The sequence below is a fragment of the Orbicella faveolata genome, unplaced genomic scaffold (assembly GCF_042242905.1).
Source record: "Orbicella faveolata isolate gen_17 unplaced genomic scaffold, um_ofav_v1 contig_26, whole genome shotgun sequence".
Taxonomy (NCBI): domain Eukaryota; kingdom Metazoa; phylum Cnidaria; class Anthozoa; order Scleractinia; family Merulinidae; genus Orbicella; species Orbicella faveolata.
In genome coordinates this window covers 3,466,294-3,485,577 of record NW_028301554.1, presented here as the reverse complement: position 1 = coordinate 3,485,577, position 19,284 = coordinate 3,466,294, and the positions used below count along the sequence as shown (strand labels likewise).

General features: G+C 39.3%; 1 protein-coding gene and 2 pseudogenes across 3 annotated transcripts in view; all 3 read right to left on the bottom strand.

The window, feature by feature from the left end:
• Positions 1 to 1,110: 1,110 nt before the first annotated feature.
• LOC110058667 (uncharacterized) overlaps positions 1,111 to 19,284 on the bottom strand; it is a 62,147-nt gene continuing 43,973 nt past the window's right edge. For 2 of the 3 annotated variants that reach the window (XM_089295136.1, XM_089295135.1), the window contains exons 4-12: positions 18,991 to 19,031; positions 13,308 to 13,342; positions 11,522 to 11,583; positions 10,849 to 10,898; positions 9,316 to 9,350; positions 7,123 to 7,184; positions 6,537 to 6,595; positions 5,667 to 5,799; positions 1,111 to 4,822 (exon numbers count right to left, since the gene is read on the bottom strand). In XM_089295136.1, coding sequence (XP_089151262.1) covers positions 4,695 to 4,822; positions 5,667 to 5,799; positions 6,537 to 6,595; positions 7,123 to 7,184; positions 9,316 to 9,350; positions 10,849 to 10,898; positions 11,522 to 11,583; positions 13,308 to 13,342; positions 18,991 to 19,031 — 605 coding nt within the window. In that variant the 3' untranslated portion in view covers positions 1,111 to 4,694. The remainder of the gene's footprint in view (positions 4,823 to 5,666; positions 5,800 to 6,536; positions 6,596 to 7,122; positions 7,185 to 9,315; positions 9,351 to 10,848; positions 10,899 to 11,521; positions 11,584 to 13,307; positions 13,343 to 18,990; positions 19,032 to 19,284) is intronic. The other variant, XM_089295137.1, reaches the window with a different exon arrangement.
• LOC110049184 (uncharacterized) lies at positions 13,364 to 14,581 on the bottom strand (annotated as a pseudogene).
• LOC149107688 (uncharacterized) lies at positions 13,672 to 17,199 on the bottom strand (annotated as a pseudogene).

Below are 19,284 nucleotides of genomic sequence, written 5' to 3'. Positions count from 1 at the left end.
TGCCGCGATTTCTTAAGTTTGGCACATTTTTGCAAGTGTGTCGCATTTTTGCAAGTGTGGCGCATTTTTCCAAGTCTGTTGTATTTTTTTAAGTGTCTTCTAAAATGTGTCGCACAATGTTGTAGAAAGTAAAAATACGTTACTTTTATGTTACCTTTATTGCACAGGATGTTGCAAATAGCTATATAAGACAAGTCGTAAATGTTGCGTGCGTTAAAATGGTTTTGCGCAATGTTGAAGATACCTCTTCTCCAAGTCGCATTAACACGCAAATTGTATCACATTTATACGGCGTGGATAGTGAAATGCTATCACGTGAGAAGTCAATCTTTGAAAACTACGACTGCGGGGACCAATGCCAGAGGAAAAAAAAACAGCCGTGATGGTAAATTCTGACCATGCATTAAAATGGTCTCCATTTAGGGTTAGAGTTGCCTCCATCCTGGCCACAATTCCTGCAACTGCGTGCTCTGCTGTAAGGTCTTTCAGCGCCCCTCCGCGCATTAAGACATTTTTAAGATCCAATGGGGCAAGACCGACTTAGCAGCATCGCTGTTATTAACATTGAAAGAAAGTAAGACAAGGGATTATCTACTGACATATTTGGGCGTTAAAGTTATCTTTAAACATTTTTTAGAGCTTAAACGGATACATTTTATCTCTCACTTGGAAATTTTGATCTTGATTTACCGAAAATACTTGTACTATTCTGATCGCGCGTGCTCTCACGGCTTGGTGAATTAACGCAACTTCACAAGCTAAATCGTCTTGCATCTGTGACCAACAATTTTTATTCGGGCGAGTTTTGTTTAACCCCTCCCCCTCCTCCCTTGCAAGAATATGTTTCCCGTGCGCGTAATCAGACATGTAGAGCGTCTCAAGAGTGCGTCTGATGGTAGTTGTTCAAGAATTACAGGAACAATTCTCATGCGCACGTCCTAAGGCCAACAAGCAAGCTGGTAAGGTGGGGAGACTGGGAGGAAATAATAAACCAGAGACTTGGGACGAGTTTACTCAGCAATGACTTACTAAGAGTTCAGGATGTTTTAATCAACTGGATCAAACTGTCATTAAACTAACAGCGTTTGATGATAATATTCACTCACTGACTCACAGGTAGAAGTTTTTATTACAATGATTGCACAATTATCCTTCACAAGATGTAGCCAACCCTTTTTTTATTTTCGCTTTAGAAAGTAAAATTGATACTAAATTTTCTTATATATAATGCAAAAGGAAAGAAACTACCCGATCATGCTTTTAAATTGTCTCAAAGAGAATTCGGGTGTCAACCATTTTGCCAAAAAATTCTCAAATCTCAGTTGGAAATAAAATCTATTGCAAAAAGTACAGTTACGGGTAATTCTAACTAGAGGTTTTTCCCTTTTCAAGGTTAGAACGTCCATAATGGAATGTCCGTACAATTTCAGACTACTCCGTTCACGTACTCTTTGAGAGCAAGCCTTCACATGATTTTTGTTGGCAATGTAAATAGAAAGCGCGATCTATCTTGTATGCTGTTCGATTGGATTTAGAAATTAGCCTTTCCATTAACTAAAGACCACTATACAAGCGAATCTTTGAGTAAAATGGTAAAATGGTAAAATGGTCAGCACTCTTGTAAACCCCAAAATTGCTGTTGACACAGGGCGGAGTTTAGCCCTCTCCAAATATGGTGATCATTAAAGATGAATCACGGTCAGACTCACTGAGTCTGTGCTACAGTTAACGCCCCTTATTAGGCAGCATCGGCTGCAGAAAACTGGAAGGCCTGGGAGCAGGGAGTCTACAGTTCAATTCTCCACTAGAAGAACGGACCAATAACGATGATGAGTTTTGGCAACAAATCAGCTTTCCTCAGGAAATTAATCGAGTGCTCCTCAGCTTGAGGAGAACAACAACAAAAGAAATAACAACAAAAACTACAACCAGTCCACAATATTACGCCGGTATCTGAATCAGAGTTGTAAACTGTCAATATGTGTTAGGTCCGGTCCATTATATGTTTGAGTGGAGGTTTGGCAATTTAGTACAAAAACAAGGAAAACGGTGGAAACAAGCATGGTGCAAAGCGAACCATGAAAAGCAATTTGTGGAAACAATTGGAAAAAATTTTGTACGACCTTAAGTAAGAAGAAACTTTTTGCTTAGAAAAATTGTCCACCTTCCCCCTGCCTCAAAAATATGGTTGATTCCTTACACGAACACAATCATCATTAGCTTGTGTTGTAGTTCAGTTTGCGTTAAGTAATATAAGAACCACTACTTAGTTTAAAGGAATACTTCAATATATACATAGTTAACAGAGGGAAATGGTCAAGAGGCGGTAAACACCAAAGAAGCAAACAAACAGACTAAGATTGATGTTGGAAGGACCTTCACCCTGCACATCTTTTGTTTTATGCTCACTGACTGTGCATGAATTACATAATCGCAATCCTGCTATTGGTTAGTTGTATGAGCACACGTAACCACCTTTTGTATTTTGCCAGGTTTTGTGCAGGGTCAACACCCAAAATAGCAAACAAAAACATACAACAAAGAACTTTAGCAAGTTTCCTAATCATTTCCCTTGATTAACTATGATATATATCAGTCCTGATTTCTCTATTTTTTTTGAACTATCAACGAATTTTTCTCTACCAAATTAAAGAAAAAAGAAAATTTGTAAGTAACCACCCAGTGTCGAACCCGGAACCTCTGTTTCCTAACATTCCTCTTATACCACTACACTACCAGATTGATCCACTCTGAAAGGCTTGGTTGCCAATGATGGCATCGACCGTTAAAAATGGCATCGACCGTTTACGAAGAAATCAGCATCTCCTCCTGCAAACAAGTTACTCTCGCTAAATAATCGTATCAGTGATTCCCTGTTTGTTTAGCCCAACGCAGGAACACAACTTAATTCTATTACATTCTTGTCCTTTACGCTTTCTCAAGAATATTTAGACCTTTTTTTTGAATTTTCGGTGGAATACTCATACTAAACTTCCAGTCATCTATCGAATCAAAAAATGCCCAGGTCATTACAGTGTTTTTAGAACCAGCCAATCAGAATGCTTCAATGCCAGTCAAATATTTTCTAAGCGTTAGTTCAAGTAATCACGTGAAAATCACATGATCTTGAAAGGAATTTGGAATGTAGAAGTGCAAGTAAATTGTAAAGTGCACCCGGGGACATATTTTGACCTAACAGTATCACAGAACAATTCTTGGTCGATTTGCACGGGTACTAACTTCTAATTAATTATGCGTCAGTCAATTTTAGCAGTGCCCTTCCCCTCCACCCCCCCCCCCTCCCCCGCAAGGGCAATGGCTTGGCATTTGCATTTGACATTTGATTATTACCTGGGACATTTCCTTATTTCCGGGTGTTGCAAGTGGCAGAGTATCCAAACATTATTTTGTTCTCGTATTTATTTCACCTCCTGGTGATCGCTTATGGATCCAATGAATAAATCCATATAGTATATGGATTCTAATACTATCTGTCTACGAATAGTTTTCATTTGTTGTTTGTTATTAAATTTAAGACTCGTAAGTTTTTAATTCTTCAATGACAAGTACATTGTATTTTAGCATTGTGCACTTAAGAACTGTACATGTTGAAATAGGATATGACTGTAATACAGTCGATCCTCTATTAAGCGGCCACCCTCGGAGGAATGGGAGATGGCCGTTTAATAGACCTTTCCCGCATTCCACTTAAGTGTGTTCGAACAATAGCTCCAGAGCGAGGTTGGGGTGGACATTTCATACATTTGCTGTATTTTTGTCCACCCTGACCTCGACTCGGTGCCATTGTTTGTTGGAATGTGGGAAAGGTCTATAGGAATTCGTCAGGAATTAGAACGAGGTGTCATGGGTCGAAACTCACTTACTCCCTAAGGCGAACTAAACTCACTAACTCCCTTTCGAAACAACTTGAACGTTCGACTCGCGCGTGATCAGGTCTCGCACCTTGAAACCGCGGCAAATTTGTTGTCAAGCAAACATTTTTCGCAGTTTGTTTATTTTTTTTGCGGTTTGTTCTAAATGACTGGCCCCACGGGAAACAGGGGTTTTGTTTCCCGGCTCTCAACACTCACTGTTCAAGCCGGCCATACATCTGCTCTATTTTATTTTACGGACGAAAAATTCACCCCCGTTGACGGAGGTAAAATAACGCGACAATGGAAATCGACCTTAAGTCTATTAAATTTTTGTTTCGCCACATAGAACTAACGACAATACAAAACCCTCATCAGGACGACGTAAAGCCGGTGGCTGAATTGGAGTCTGAATTGGCGTTTTATTTACAGTATTTTACTGATCAAAATTTCCCAACCTTAATACCTGATAGCTTAACAGGGGTCAGGGAAATTTTTACACAATGTTGAGACCAAGGATAAAAACACATGCAAACAAAACAACATACAAACTAATGTTGGTACACGTTTTCATTATGATTTTAAAAATTTTGTGCAGTGTGATTTTCTGGATGAGCCCGGGGACGGGGCATTTGCCCTCCTTTTACTTTTCCCTTATTTGATCCCACACGACAAATTTGCCTTTTTTAAAAAAAAATCGCGTATTGAAAAATCGCTTATTGAACCGGGGGTAGGAGGGCACCGCTGGAATTGACTGATGCATTATTTTTCTTCCTGCTTTTCGTGCATTTTACGCCAATAGTCAAACATTCTTTGCAACTCTTATTTGACGGCTATGCTCTCGGCCAACCCTTCCTCATTGCTATCAATATAACGAAATGTTGTTTCACCAAGGAGATTTCCTTCCTGCGTCGTGACCACCACTGGAACAGTTCCCGGTGTTGCTGGACCTAAAATCAGAGTATTTAAAAATATGCTAACATCTTTATACAAATCTGGGGATGCAAGACTTAGGACAGTTATTTGAGTTTCACAAACTAAGTCCGTGAAACTCGAGTAACTGTTTTAAACTTGTATATTTTTCATCGACTTCGCAAAGCAACATATCTCTTGTTCCTTTGTTTAACATCTTTATATCAACGTTTCTCTATAAATATGAATTAGTCTGATCGAAACGCCTTCTAGATTCTCATTTCGAGCCATGAAAACCTTAATATTAATAATTTCATGAATACGTAAAAGAGACGCAGATCGTTTTAAACAATTGTAGCTTAAGGTTTGGTTACTCAAAATGTCCAGTCTCATTAAAGCCATACACAAAGCGCAAATGAAGCCGAGCAACTCAATTCTGCATTTGCCGGCTCTTGATTTTTCTCGAATTATTTCAAAACACACTTCAGTCACAGTGTTACAACCCAACTTTGCTTGTTCTGGGAGAATATCAATCGATCCTCAGTCTCCCTCGTTCAGACCGCGCATATTTGTCCGAGGAATTAGCATTCGCCCTTGGTTAGAATGGTATCTATACAGCTTGCTATTCATACCAGTGTAGCCAAACAATTAAGCAAATGAGGGACGACTGAGGGGGCAAAGCGACACAAACTAAGTAGGCAAAAGTAGCTAGCTGCTTTAATGTGTCAGGTTTTCTGGCCGAAGACAGGGGCAGCCTGCACAACAATCGCTTGTACACGTAGTAAATACAACACGTAAAACGATGTCTTGTGGAAGAATTTACACATTTAAGTCCGAGGGATATTACTTGGATTACTTAATCCAAAACAGCAAGATACTCACCCGGAATACTTTCCCCTGCAAAGAAAGTTGGCTCACGTCTATTCAGCTGACACCTGACAGCAAATGTGGCAAAAACTGATGTCACTGCTCTCGGGGGCGATGTTTCAAACTCAAGGAGAAATGGTGTTCCGCCCTGTTTAAGCAATTGTTAAAAGTGGTATGCACTAAACGATGTGTAAAAATGTTTAAGAAAGAAATACCCTTAACGCTCTCTTACTGCTCCCCTGCCCCCGCCGACACGCCCTGCTCTTTTCAAGTCCTTTTGGGTAGCATCTCTACATCCATTACTATTAAAGAGGGCTTAATAAAGAGGAGATGCTTATTTCAATTCTTAATTAATTTACACTTAACGTTCATGAAGTAAATGTGGATGAAGTTAAATGTTAATCAAATGATTACAAACACCTCTCTACAACAAAGTAACGAGAAGATAAATGAGGCAGACAAAAAACATTTCAGCCTCCTCATGGTTCATTTTAAACCTCTTCAGTTTTCCTTTTCAGCAGTTGTCTAAGGTTACCATCCTAACAAGGAAGGGTCTGCCACACCTTATTTGAAAATTGAAGCTATGATTATAAAGGGCGGGCCTAACGGATTTCGCGGTATGAAAGTTTCGAATGATGAAAAAACAAAATGTTCAGCAACCATATTCAGGATATTTTCCGGGATTACATTACATTCCAAACTCACTACAGTTAAGAAATTAAAATTGCTTGAGTGTGAAATTAACACTGATTCATATTTAAAATGTCAGATTAATTGCTTTGTACTTTTCCAACGAAGTGCTTACGCATCTTTTACTGTTATTTCGTTATTATTCTTTAAGGGTAAACCTTAATGTAATACAAGTGGCAATTTTAAAAGCAATACCTCCAAAGGGCCTTCGCATGGTACAATTTTTATACCTCCTCCTTTCATTTCTCCAAAGCCTTGGATTAGAGCAATACATATGGACCAATAAGCAGACTATAAATTTCTCAGCAACAAAAAATGAATTTTACATTATCCTATTCATTGTTTTACGTTTCCTCCGATCTATAACTAGATTAATAACTTATCTTTTTTACTCGTTAAGGGATCTTTCAGAGGAACACTTTTAAAAAAGCACGTTCAAATGGCTAATTCCCTCTTGAGACGTACCTGCAGGGAACCATGGTAGTTGTATTCATTAAAACAACTATCCAGTCCAAGATGATAAATACAACTACCACGAGTCCTTGCAGGCGTGTCTCATAGAGGAAATTAGCTATTTGTTGTCCGTGTTGTTTAGATCGATCAGTTATGATGTCTTAAAAAATCTCCTCGTAGATGAAAGCACTCTGTTATAGAGTTTCCTTCGTCGTTGAAGTGATTGTTGCCGTTACTAGTCAGTCGGTTTAGAATGTTATCATCATAGGGCTTAAATACAGCTTGATTCACGTTTAAGTTTTGCATGCGTCAATCAACAACAAACAACCTGATCCGATCCCAGAAGACTCACCAGCTTTCCCGAACACCGCTTCTTTCTTCGTTACTCTTCTGAAAATAAAATCCGATATTTATAACTGATTCAAAACATCCTAGGTCAAAACAGCTAGCCTCTAGACTAGATAAAAACAACACAAAATGAAGGAGAGAGGGGATCGGTGCTCCGTTCCCATGACCGCACGGTATCCCCTCTGACCACGACTTTTGCATGATTTTTTTGTGTCAAAAGAATTTGATTTGTTAGCAGTGATGTTCGTATTGCTCACTGCGTTTTCTTTTCCTTTTGAATGTGTTGTGATGTACGATAAAATCAAAAAACCTGCCAACTATAACAATGCGTGAAGTAATTCTAACTTACCAATCAAATGTTGACCTTAAGGCCCCGTTCACAATACGCTAGAGGAATTTGAAAACGCAGCAATCACTGGTCAATTTGGATTTGTTTTTGAGGAAAATTTGAACAGGGAAAACACATGGTTGTCGATCGTAATGTCATCGTTTTCGAAAAGCTCCGTTTTCAAAATGTTTCCCTTCCACACGATAACACAAGACCGGGTTTTCAAATTCCTCCGGCTTGGAGAGCGTTTTCGAAAAGCTCCGTTTTCAAAATGTTTCCCTTCCACACGATAACACAAGACCGGGTTTTCAAATTCCTCCGGCTTGGAGAGCGTTTTCGAAAAGCTCCGTTTTCGTGACGGATTAGTGTGGACGGTTGGCCTAGCCGTAGACATAAAGCTGCGTTTTCATATTTCTCCAGCGTAGCGTGTACGGGGCCCTAAGACAGTCACACAGTTTGAGACAGAACTAATAATAGATTTAACATAATTTCCCGTGGAAGTGGCCCATGTATAGGCTATCTGTTGTCTTCCAACAGTTTCTCTTCATAACTATACTAGCTAGCGTTATCGCTGTCTAAGACAAGCAAGATGCTGAATAATAACGCGAACACACCGTCGCAGCTTGCACTCAAATTTGCTCGCATTTTTCGATAACATAACCCCATTTCTCGCGCTAACCTTTGAACTACCATGTTACCTTTCAACAACCATTTCAAAGTTTTCCAACGCAAGCTTACCCACTAATAACCTGCAGTACAGGCGGATTAGCGGGCTCTATTGCGATACACGAGCGCGCACGAAGCGCGAGGCGAGAAAAATATAAGCTTCGCGCGCGCTCGTGTTTCGCACCAGTGCCCGCTAATCCGCCTGTACTGCAGGCTAGCCCACTAACTGACGACAACAATTGTTTCAGTCTATTCAATTTTTGTTTCGGACAGAGTTGCCACCTCTCTAGTGTCCATTCCAGGGAGCAACGAGCTTCCAATGTGGACTAAAAGAGTCTTCCCAATTGTTATCCAATCGCGCAATTGTTATAACTCCATAAGAGCATCAATCTGTAAATACGCGCGTAGCAATGACGACAGCGGCACCGAGGACGACGCCTTGTAAAAAGTTGATACAGTTGAACTTATTAAGCGGCCACCTATTAAACGGTCACCCCTATTAGGCAGCCAGCAATCAAAGTCCCAATGATGGCTTTTCTATTTTTTCTACCCCTATTAAGCGGCCAACCCCTTTTAAGCGGCCACAGTCCATTTCCCCGAGGATGGCCGTTTAATAGGGGTTCGACTGTATATACTTAACCGAATTAAGCAATTATCCAGATCTACTAAGTAAACCTATCGGTCTAAAAACCTGCTCAGGCTAAATATAATAATAACATAATAATGAAATCGTTTAATTCCAAACGGAAATCCAATATATTATCCGTCGCGGTTCACGTTCTCCAAAGTATCCAGAATTTGGTTATTTCACGTTGTTACTTTGTGAGAGACGGCTAAGAAATGTACAAAGATTTATAATGCACGAGCATACCCACCGTTCTGTTCATTAAACCTTTTGGTTGGTGACGCTCTCGTTCACGTTACTGTCGTAGTTTGATTAAGTTACGGCTACGATATGGAAATTTCTGCGACAGCACCGAACATTCAAATTTTCTTTAATTGTGTAAGAAATACCCTGTTGTTGAAGGTTTTTCGGAAATATTGTTTAGAAGTTTACATTGTTGTGAAATCAAGGAGAAGTCGCCATACCGGCCGATCGATCGAGCAAGATGGTCGATGGAATTTACACAAAATATGTCACTTATAGTGAAAAAGAAGGGTAAAAAGTCGTAAACCTGCCTTGATTCAGGAGACGCTGGTGTCACTATTAAGCCCTGAAAAGCAATATTTAAAAACGGTGGTAAGTGAGTGAGTGAATGATTAGGTGGGTGGGCGAGCGGCTCTCAAGAGTCTACGTTTTCCTCTCTGTGTAAGCAATAGTTAAAAACGGGTGGTAAGTAAGTAAGTAAGTAAGTAAGGAATTTATTTAACGTTAATAACACGGGGAATGCCACCGCGGTCTCCAGAACCAGAGTGCTTAACAACAATAATAAACTGCTAATAAAATCTATGAAGTAAAGAGTAACTTGAAGTTGCGTTAGTTAAATAAGATTTAAGAAGTATACTGCACTAAAATGTGGGCAAAAAATACTGATTTATTAAAGAAAACACCCTGGATGCTCTCCTACCCCCCCCCCCCCTCCCCCCACCCTGCCCTTTTCAGCAGCATGTAAACATCCAGTATTGCTGAAGAGGACATAACAAAGAGGGGAAGTATATTTCAAGTTCTAATGGTGAATAACGAGAAAATAAATAAGACGAAAAAAAAGGAACAGCACAGCTGATCTTCTGCAATTGCCTAAAATCATCTAATAATAGGCCATAATTCTAACATGTCCTCTAGGCTTGAGGGAGTAAAACAAAAACAATAATAATTATCCATCCTTCAGTGGCCTCGATGTGATTTGTTTCATTTTATTCTCTAAACCTCGGAGCCAAGTTAGAATTTTAATATAACGAAAATGACCTATTGGCAAGGGAAGGGTCTGTCTGTCACACCCTATTTAAGGTGGCTCAAAACAGTTTTCTGTTTTTGCTTTTGTTTTTTTTTGTTCTTTTGTTTTTGTTTTTGTTTAAACTTTTAGAACTAGGTGCGATTTTTCAGACTTGCAACTGCACTGTTTTGAATGGCTGTGCTATTTTTTAAGGTAACTCTCCACTGTACCTTTCATTGTGTTTAAGTCATAAATTAAGGTTGCACTGTTCTGTCGCATAGCAACAAACTTGACCAAAAGTACGTGACCTAAAGTACACAAAGCGCACAAAGAAGCCGAGAAAACTCAATTCTGCATTTGCCGGCTCTTGATATCTCGAATGTCTCAGTCTTATAAACGAACTTTGCTCGTTCTGGGAGAACATCAAACGATCCTCAGTCTTCCTCGTTCAGACTACACGGCACTGTTTTGTCCGAGGAATCAGCACTCGTCCTTAGTTAGAATGGTATCTATACGGCATGTTATTCAGTGCAGCCAAACAATTAAGCAAATGATAGACAACTGAGAGGGCAAAGCGACACAAACTAAGTAGGCAAAAGTAATGTTCAACAACCATCTTCAGGATACTTTCCAGGATTAAGTTACATTCTAAACTCACTAGCGTTAAGAAATTAAAATTGTTTGAGTAGGAAATTAACACTGATTCATACTTAAAATGTCGGATTCATTGCTTTGTACTTTTCCAACGAGGTGCTTACACATCTTTTCCTGTTATTTCTTTATTATTCTTTAAGGGTAAAGCATAGTGGAATACAAGTGGCAATTTTAAAAGCAATACCTCCAAAGCGCCTCCACTCTCCATAACTCCTACTGTCATTTTTTCTGAGCCTTGGATAAGAGCAAAACATGTAGACTAATAAGCAGACTATAAATTTCTCAGCAAAAAATAAATGAATTTTACATTGTTCTTCTTATTTTTTGTAGTGCTCGTTACGATTCCTCCGATCTATAACTAGATGCCGTGACTGCCTTCCTTTTTTTAAAGGGTAGGAAAAATCTGGATTTTGATATCACTTAGGCTGTACAGTAAGGAATACTTATCTTTTTACTCGTTAAGGGATTTTTCAGAGGAACACTTTTAAAAAAAAGCACGTTCAAATGGCTAATTCCCTCTTGAGACGTGCCTGCAGGGAATCATGGTAGTTGTATTCATCAAAACAAATATCCAGTCTAAGATGATAAATACAACTACCCTGATTCCCTGCAGGCACATCTCATAGGGGGAACTAGCCATTTGTTGTCCGTGTTGTTAAGATCGATCAGTTATGATGTCTTAAAAACTCTCTTCGTAGATGAAAACATTCTGTGATAGAGTTTCCTTCGTCGTTGAAGTGATTATTGCCCTTACTAGTCAGTCGGTTTAGAATGTTATCATCATAGGGCTTCAATACAGCTTGATTCACGTTTAAGTTTTGCATGCGTCAATCAAAAATTCCAGAGTGTAAAACAACCTGATCCGATCCCAGAAGGCTCGCCAGCTCTGCCGAACACCGCTTCTTTCTTCGTTACTCTTCTGAAAATAAAATCCGATATTTATAACTGATTCAAAACATCCTAGGTCAAAACAACTAGCCTCTAGACTAGATAAAAACAATAGAAAATGAAGGAAAGAGGGGATCGGTGCTCCGTTCCCATGACCGCACGGTGTCCCCTCTGACCACGGCTTTTACATGACTTTTTTTGTGTCAAAAGAATTTGATTTGTTAGCAGTGATGTTCGTATTGCTCACTGCGTTTTCTTTTCCTTTTGAATGTGTTGTGATGTACGATAAAATCAAAAAACCTGCCAACTATAACAATGCGTGAAGTAATTCTAACTTACCAATCAAATGTTGACCTTAAGGCCCCGTTCACAATACGCTAGAGGAATTTGAAAACGCAGCAATCACTGGTCACTTTGGATTTGTTTTTGAGGAAAATTTGAACAGGGAAAACACATGGTTGTCGATCGTAATGTCATCATTTTCGAAAGACTCCGTTTTCAAAATGTTTTCCATCCACACGATAACACAAGACCGGGTTTTCAAATTCCTCCGGCTTGGAGAGCGTTTTCGAAAAGCTCCGCTTTCGTGACGGATTAGTGTGGACGGTTGGCCTAGCCGTAGACATAAAGCTGCGTTTTCATATTTCTCCAGCGTAGCGTGTACGGAGCCCTAAGACATTCACACAGTTTGAGACAGAACTAATAATAGATTTAACATAATTTCCCGTGGAAGTGGCCCATGTATAGGCTATCTGTTGTCTTCCAACAGTTTCTCTTCATAACTATACTAGCTAGCGTTATCGCTGTCTAAGACAAGCAAGATGTTGAATAACCACGCGAACACACTTCGCAGCTTGCTCTCAAATTTGCTCGCATTTTTCGATAACAAAACCCCATTTCTCGCGCTAACCTTTGAACTACCATGTAACCTTTCAACAACCACGAAATTTTATTCCTGCATCTCCTTTCCATTTCAAAGTTTTCCAACGCAAGCGTGCCCACTAACTGACGACAACAATTGTTTCAGTCTATTCAGAGTTGGCACCTCTCTATTGCCCTTTCCAGGGAGAAACGAGCTTCCAATGTGGACTAAGAGTGTCTTCCCGATTGTTATCCAATCGCACAATTGTTATAATTCATAAGAGCTTCAATCTGTAATAACGGCGCGTAGCAATGACGACAGCGACACCGAGGACGACGCCTTGTAAAAAGTTGATATATACCTTACGGAACTAAGCAATTATCCAGACCTACTAAGTATACCTATCGGTCTAAAAAGCTGCTCAGGTTAAATATGTAATGAAATCGTTTAATTCCAAAAGGAAATCCAATATATTATCAGTCGCGGTTCACGTTCTCCAAAGTATCCAGAATTTGGTTATTTCACGTTGTTACTTTGTGAGAGACGGCTAAGAAATGTACAAAGATTTATAATGCACGAGCATACCCACCGTTCTGTTCATTAAACCTTTTGGTTGGTGACGCTCTCGTTCGCGTTACTGTCGTAGTTTGATTAAGTTACGGCTACGATATGGAAATTTCTGCGACAGCACCGAACATTCAAATTTTCTTTAATTGTGTAAGAAATACCCTGTTGTTGAAGGTTTTTCGGAAATATTGTTTAGAAGTTCACATTGTTGTGAAATCAAGGAGAAGTCGCCATACCGGCCGATCGATCGAGCAAGATGGTCGATGGAATTTACACAAAATATGTCACTTATAGTGAAAAAGAAGGGTAAAAAGTCGTAAACCTGCCTTGATTCAGGAGACGCTGGTGTCACTATTAAGCCCTGAAAAGCAATATTTAAAAACGGTGGTAAGTGAGTGAGTGAATGATTAGGTGGGTGGGCGAGTGAGTGGGTGAGTGAGTGAGTGAGTGCGTGCGTGCGTGCGTGCGTGCGTGAGCGAGCGAGCGAGCGAGCGAGCGAGCGAGCAATTTTCTTTGCATACTAAACATGTTCGCTCTTCTGCTGGGATTAATGCTCCTCTATTTTCATATTTGCCAGTTTGTATTCGTAATGCATCACATCCTAATCTAAGCCTTGTCAGGCTAATTCTGTGTGCTGGCTTTGTAAACGATGTTAGGCAGTTTTCAAATTGATAATTATTTTTAACTTCCTTTTGTGTAAATTTCTCTCTTAAACTTGTTCATGACCTATTCTGGGGTTTCAAGCCAGTTCTGTATTGATTCTGAATATTGATTCTTGAGTGTTTTCTTGATGTGTTGCTGGGTTGCTGGTTCTTTTATTTTACACTTTTTATTGATTTCTTCATTCTGTTGAATGTCAAAGAAAGTTGTATGTTTTATTGCATATTGAAATGCTTCTCGTAACAAAACGTTGTTAGTGGAATGCTCCAATCTTTGCCAGTAGCTGAAGATTGATGCTTTATGTCGATGCTTAAAGGGTACCACCCAAGCTCTGCTCTACAAGCAATATTTTCTGTGTACTATGGAACGTTTAATGACTGTTTACAAAACTTTATATGAACTTGTTCAATTGTGCTTTTATCAAAAGGTGTATTGTATGCTAATAGTTCCGGTCCCCAAATTTCGCATGCGTAAAGTAACATGGGTTTGACTAGGGTGCATTAAAGAGTTTGTTCTTAATCGTAATTGTTGCTGTATCATCCATGTTAGGGAAGGATCGATTTATTATCGAGAGAACTTTGATGGCTTTTTTGCTAAAAATTTCTCTTGCATGGGTGTAACGCCCAGATGACGTCATTTCTATACCTAAATATGTTTGTTTCTCAACAATTTGTAAAGTTTCATTGTCATATTTAAAATTTACCTCGTTCTTGTTTTGTGCGTTACCACTGAATATAATTATGTTTTACTTTTTGGTGCTAACTTTGGGCTTCCAATTTTGAGCATGTTTATGAATTACATTAAGCGACTGTTGCAACCCTTCTGGAGAAGGGCTGATTACTACCAAATCATCTGCATACATTAAGCAGTTTAGAGATCGATTTCCTAACACCACGCCTGGGCATTTGTTCTGTTTAAAATATTGCGGTAAATAATTCATAAATAAAGAAAATAAAACTGGACTTAAACCATCACCTTGCCTTAACCCCTTTGGTAAATGAAAGTAGGTCTGTAAGTGTGTTCTGGTCAATTTTAACACATCTCTTAATTGAGGAATACGTGGACTGACATTCAAGGCTTTTCCTTGAATTCCGTATTTGTGTAATTTATGGATCACACAGCATTGCCATACACTATCAAAAGCTTTTTCGTAATCAATGAAACCAACATAAAGATTTTGGTGTTGTTTGGTGTATTTATGGATAAGTTGGCGGAGAATAAATAAACTATCTGTGGTTCTAGCGTTTGGTCTGAACCCAAACTGTTCTGGATTTAAAATATTGTGTTGCTCAATAAACTTATTTAATCGGTTTTGTAAAATTGATGTGTGAACAGTTTCCCTAAGCAGCTGGTTAAAGTGATTCCTCTGTAATTGGCTGCGCAATTTTTGTCACCTTTCTTTTTGTATATTGGTTTTATGACACCTATGTTCCATTCAGTTGGGAAGGTGCCGGTTTCAATGTTGTCACTGAATATTCTTTCTAGAGAAGGTATATAATACCGTCCGTGTTTGATCATTTCATTTAGAAGAGTGTCCGTACCAGGTGCTTTTTTATTTTTGAGTTTAGAAATTAGATCATGAATTTCTATCACGGTGATCGGCTCATTTAAAATTTCATCTGACAGCGTAGTTTCGTCAAGATTGTTTGGGGGATTGGCAACTGTGTGTGATTCTTGAGTTTCTTCTGCGTAATGTAAAAGGTTTTGAAAATGCTCTATCCAATATTCTGGTGGAATATCAGAACTTTCGTCAATCGTTTCACTTTTTCGAATTTTGTTTATTAGTTTCCAGAAATCTCCGCTTTGGTTGGCATTTAAGGTGTTTACTTCATTTAAAAGTTGATTCTTATATCTTTTATTCATCTTTTTTATCAGCTTTCTGTATTTCTTTTTGAGAACAAAATCTTCTTGTCGCAATGATCGAGGAGTTGTGGGATTAATTTTGTTCGCAAGTGTCTGCAGCTTTCTCTTTAACTGTCTGCAAGTATTATCATACCATTGTTTGTTTGTTTGTTTTTTTTATCTTTTTACGCGTTTTACTGCGTGATGGTACTAGGCTAAGTTCTGTAACTGATTTTAGTATTTGATTGAACTGTGAAATCTCATCATCTATTGAACTATGGTGTTCTGCACTAAGAGATTTAAGCCTGTTTGGAATATTAAAACTCGACAATGTACTTATGAATTTATCTTTGGATTCTGGCTTCCAAAGAAATTTGGTGAAGCAGTTTCGCGAGGATGCCTCTGTTTTTGGACGTTCTTTTGGGGCGTTGTTGCTGTACATGATGCCACGATTACAGCAAGCCAATTTAAGAGTGATAGGACAGTGATCAGAATATGGTGTCAAAGCTTGTACTTGAAATCCTAACACTGTGTTTTGAAGATCTTCGCTGACTATTCCGTAATCAACGGTGCTTGCCCCGTTGTATTGATACGATGTTAAGTTTCCGTCTAGATCACCTGTAACTCTGCCGTTTAATATCCTCAGTTTATTTCCTATACACAATCGTTATGTCTCGCCTCCTAATTTGTTCAAGCTGTAATCCGCATTGTTTCGTTTTGGCCAGTTCTTATCAAGATTATATGCGTTATCGGCTGCTATAAAATCTTGACAATCATTTTCGATAAAGTCATTCAAGGTTCCAATCCTAGCATAGAAATTACCAAGTAAAATAATTTGGCCTGGTGCGGAAAATTTGTGTATTTCTTGTTCTAAAACGCAAAGGACGTCTTCGCCCGCTTTTCGCTGAGACTGAAGTGGGGGTAAATAAACCGCCGCTAGATAAATGTCGGAATATACACCAAATAAATGTCCTTTTAGACGACTCCAAATTATGTTTGAGGATGCACTTTTAATGTGGGAAAAGAAGTCTGAATGTTTATTCTTTATCAAAACAGACACTCCTGCTCGATCTCACTTGCTTGTCGTGTTCTGTACGGTTGAATGTACTTTGTCATCTTGAAACACTAATGACTCGTCTTTTGCCCGTGTTTCTTGGAAACAAATAATATCGAATTTTGATGGCAGATTTAATTGATTTGATATTTAATTTTGTATTCGAGATCGTTTGATTGGTCGGTTTTAGCCTGTAAGACAATTACAATACTCACTGATTATCGTGGTAATATAAAGTTAAAGTACGTTTCAGAGAAATATTTAGCTGTTGGTCTTAAAAAAGTTATAAGGCTTACAGCTGCTTAACTTTTGCCAAGGCTTGCCAGCAGTAGGTTGAGTAACTGCTGCGATGGATCTGCTTGCCTCCAGGGTATATTTCGTCCTATCTTGTATGGCCGGGTCTCCTGATAACGGCGTTGTTTTTGGTTTCCTGGAGGTGCCCCGTACGTGTGCCCGTTTTCTCTCGCCCATTTCTTGATGGTTGCAGCCAAGCGTCCAAGACCACCTTTGTTGTAATGCAACCCGTCTCCCGTGAAAAAACCTAGGTCTCTTGCGTCTACGTCGAGGAATGTCGCACCCATGGATTTGATGTAGTCGTTGATGTCGGTTATTTTGGGAGTCGGCGTTTGGTGGTTTGTCGGGATTTCACAGAAACCTATCATGGATGGCGTTTGAATATTTTTCTGTGGACTTATTCTTCAGGGTGTCAAGCTTAGTTTTAATTTCTTCAGTGGAATTTCCACTTATGTTATTTGTACCTAAATGGTAGAAGACACGTTTGACAGCTTCACTCGGTGTGGGCTCGTTCTCGAGAAATGCAATGGCGAAATCCAGTGTGCCTGTAACCGCTTCCGGTAAAGTTTAGAAATATTTTCCCATTTGATTGACGTTACCGTGATTAATGCATTAAATGCTTAACAAACATAGCCCACATTCAGTTCAAGCTAAGACCCCTTCTGTTCAAGATCGCAAAACAAGTTAGAACGCAATTCTCATAGGAAAATCAAGACCCGCGAACGTTGGTAAGCAACAATCCACTGATGTTGATATTTACATTGTTACGTAAATTTGTGATTCTAGTGAGAGCTATACTTAGATTTTAACCGCTCTCAAGGCTCTCTATTAGCATGAGCACATGGCATAATCATTGTGATTACTTTCTAAGTTAGAAACGCAACGATATTTAGTGATTTCTTGATGTAATTATTTCAGTTGACCGCTTTGCTCCAATTCGTATGGAAACGCCCTGGGGCCACAAGATTAGGATTAAAGACAATAAAGTAAAGATTGTTCTCCTATACTGGCTTGGTGTTTTAAGGAGTTTCGACTGCGCGTGCAAACAACCCGGGAGAACGAGATTTCAATTCTGACTTTAAGAAACCGTTACGGTGGCCCCACTGAGAGATCCTATGCCCGTAGCTAACCTCTTTCTCTCTAGGCCTCGAGTATTTGAATCACCAAAGATGATCGTGTCTCCGACAGGTTTAATTTCTCTAAAAACTTTGTTGGTTTGATCATGTGGACTAGACCTTTGGGCGTCTAGTTGACGTTGTTGTTGTTACTGTAAAGCCGACAATTTCCGGTCTGTGGTTTGATTGTTGCCGCGAGTAACAAGTTCGCCGTCAAATAACTTGTCTTGCATTACATTAGTGAGTGAGTGAGTGAGTACCGTGAGTGAGTGAGTGAGTGAGTGAGTGAGTGCCGTGAGTGAGTGAGTGAGTGAGTGCCGTGAGTGAGTGAGTGAGTGAGTGCCGTGAGTGAGTGAGTGAGTGAGTGAGTGAGTGCGTGCGTGCGTGAGTGAGTGAGTGAGTGAGTGAGTGAGTGAGTAAGTAAGCAATTGATTTAACGTCAATAACACTGAGCCAGAGTGCTTGACAATAGTAACTGCTAATAAAATCTATGAGGTGAGGAGTAACTTGAAGTTGAGTTAGCCTGAATGCTCTCCTACCCCCCTAACCCCCCCCCCCCCCCCCCCGCTACACTCTTCAGCAGCATTTCTACATCCACTATTGCTTAAGAGGACTTAACAAAGAGGGGAAGTTTATTTCAAGTTCTCGCGTGACGCTTTCGTTCGTTTCATTCCCAAATAAATATTTCTTCAACTTGCATTTGCTAACTTTATTGTTGCCTTTTCTGTCCGACTAGTTGGGTGATACTAAAACAATTAGACCCTTCGCCCTCAAGGGCCACGGGTCTAATTGTTAAGTATAGGGCTTAGCACCGGGTGCGCTAACTTCGCCTACAATTTACTTTCTTTAATGTCGGTTCCCCCTCGTTTCTTTTCAGACTAGAAGTTTTGTCGAGACCTAAGAACAAAATGGGTTCTTCCTGAAATGTGAAAGATAAAAGAGGGAAAAGAAAAGCAGTATTTCTTATAGTTATTCTTTTTGGGCAACTCCGCTTTGATTTATTAAAAAGTAGTGACTTACAGATATCAAATTTAAAAGCAGTACCTCTAAAACTTTCGAGATTTGTGTAGGTCGTTCTTTTGTATCTTTGGATATAAGCAATACATTAGTAGACTATACATTTCTCAACAAAACATTAAAGAAATTTTTATTGCAATGATTACAATTGTTTTCGGGACCGTTACATTTTCTCAGCTCCATAATTGGCTTGAAAACCACCTTCCAACCTGTTGATACAGGAGGGACTCCCACAGTCAAAGGGGTGGATGATCTTCTTTTTAAGGGTGATAATATTTGGATTATGGTATAATTATAGCGTACAGGAATGAACGCTAATAT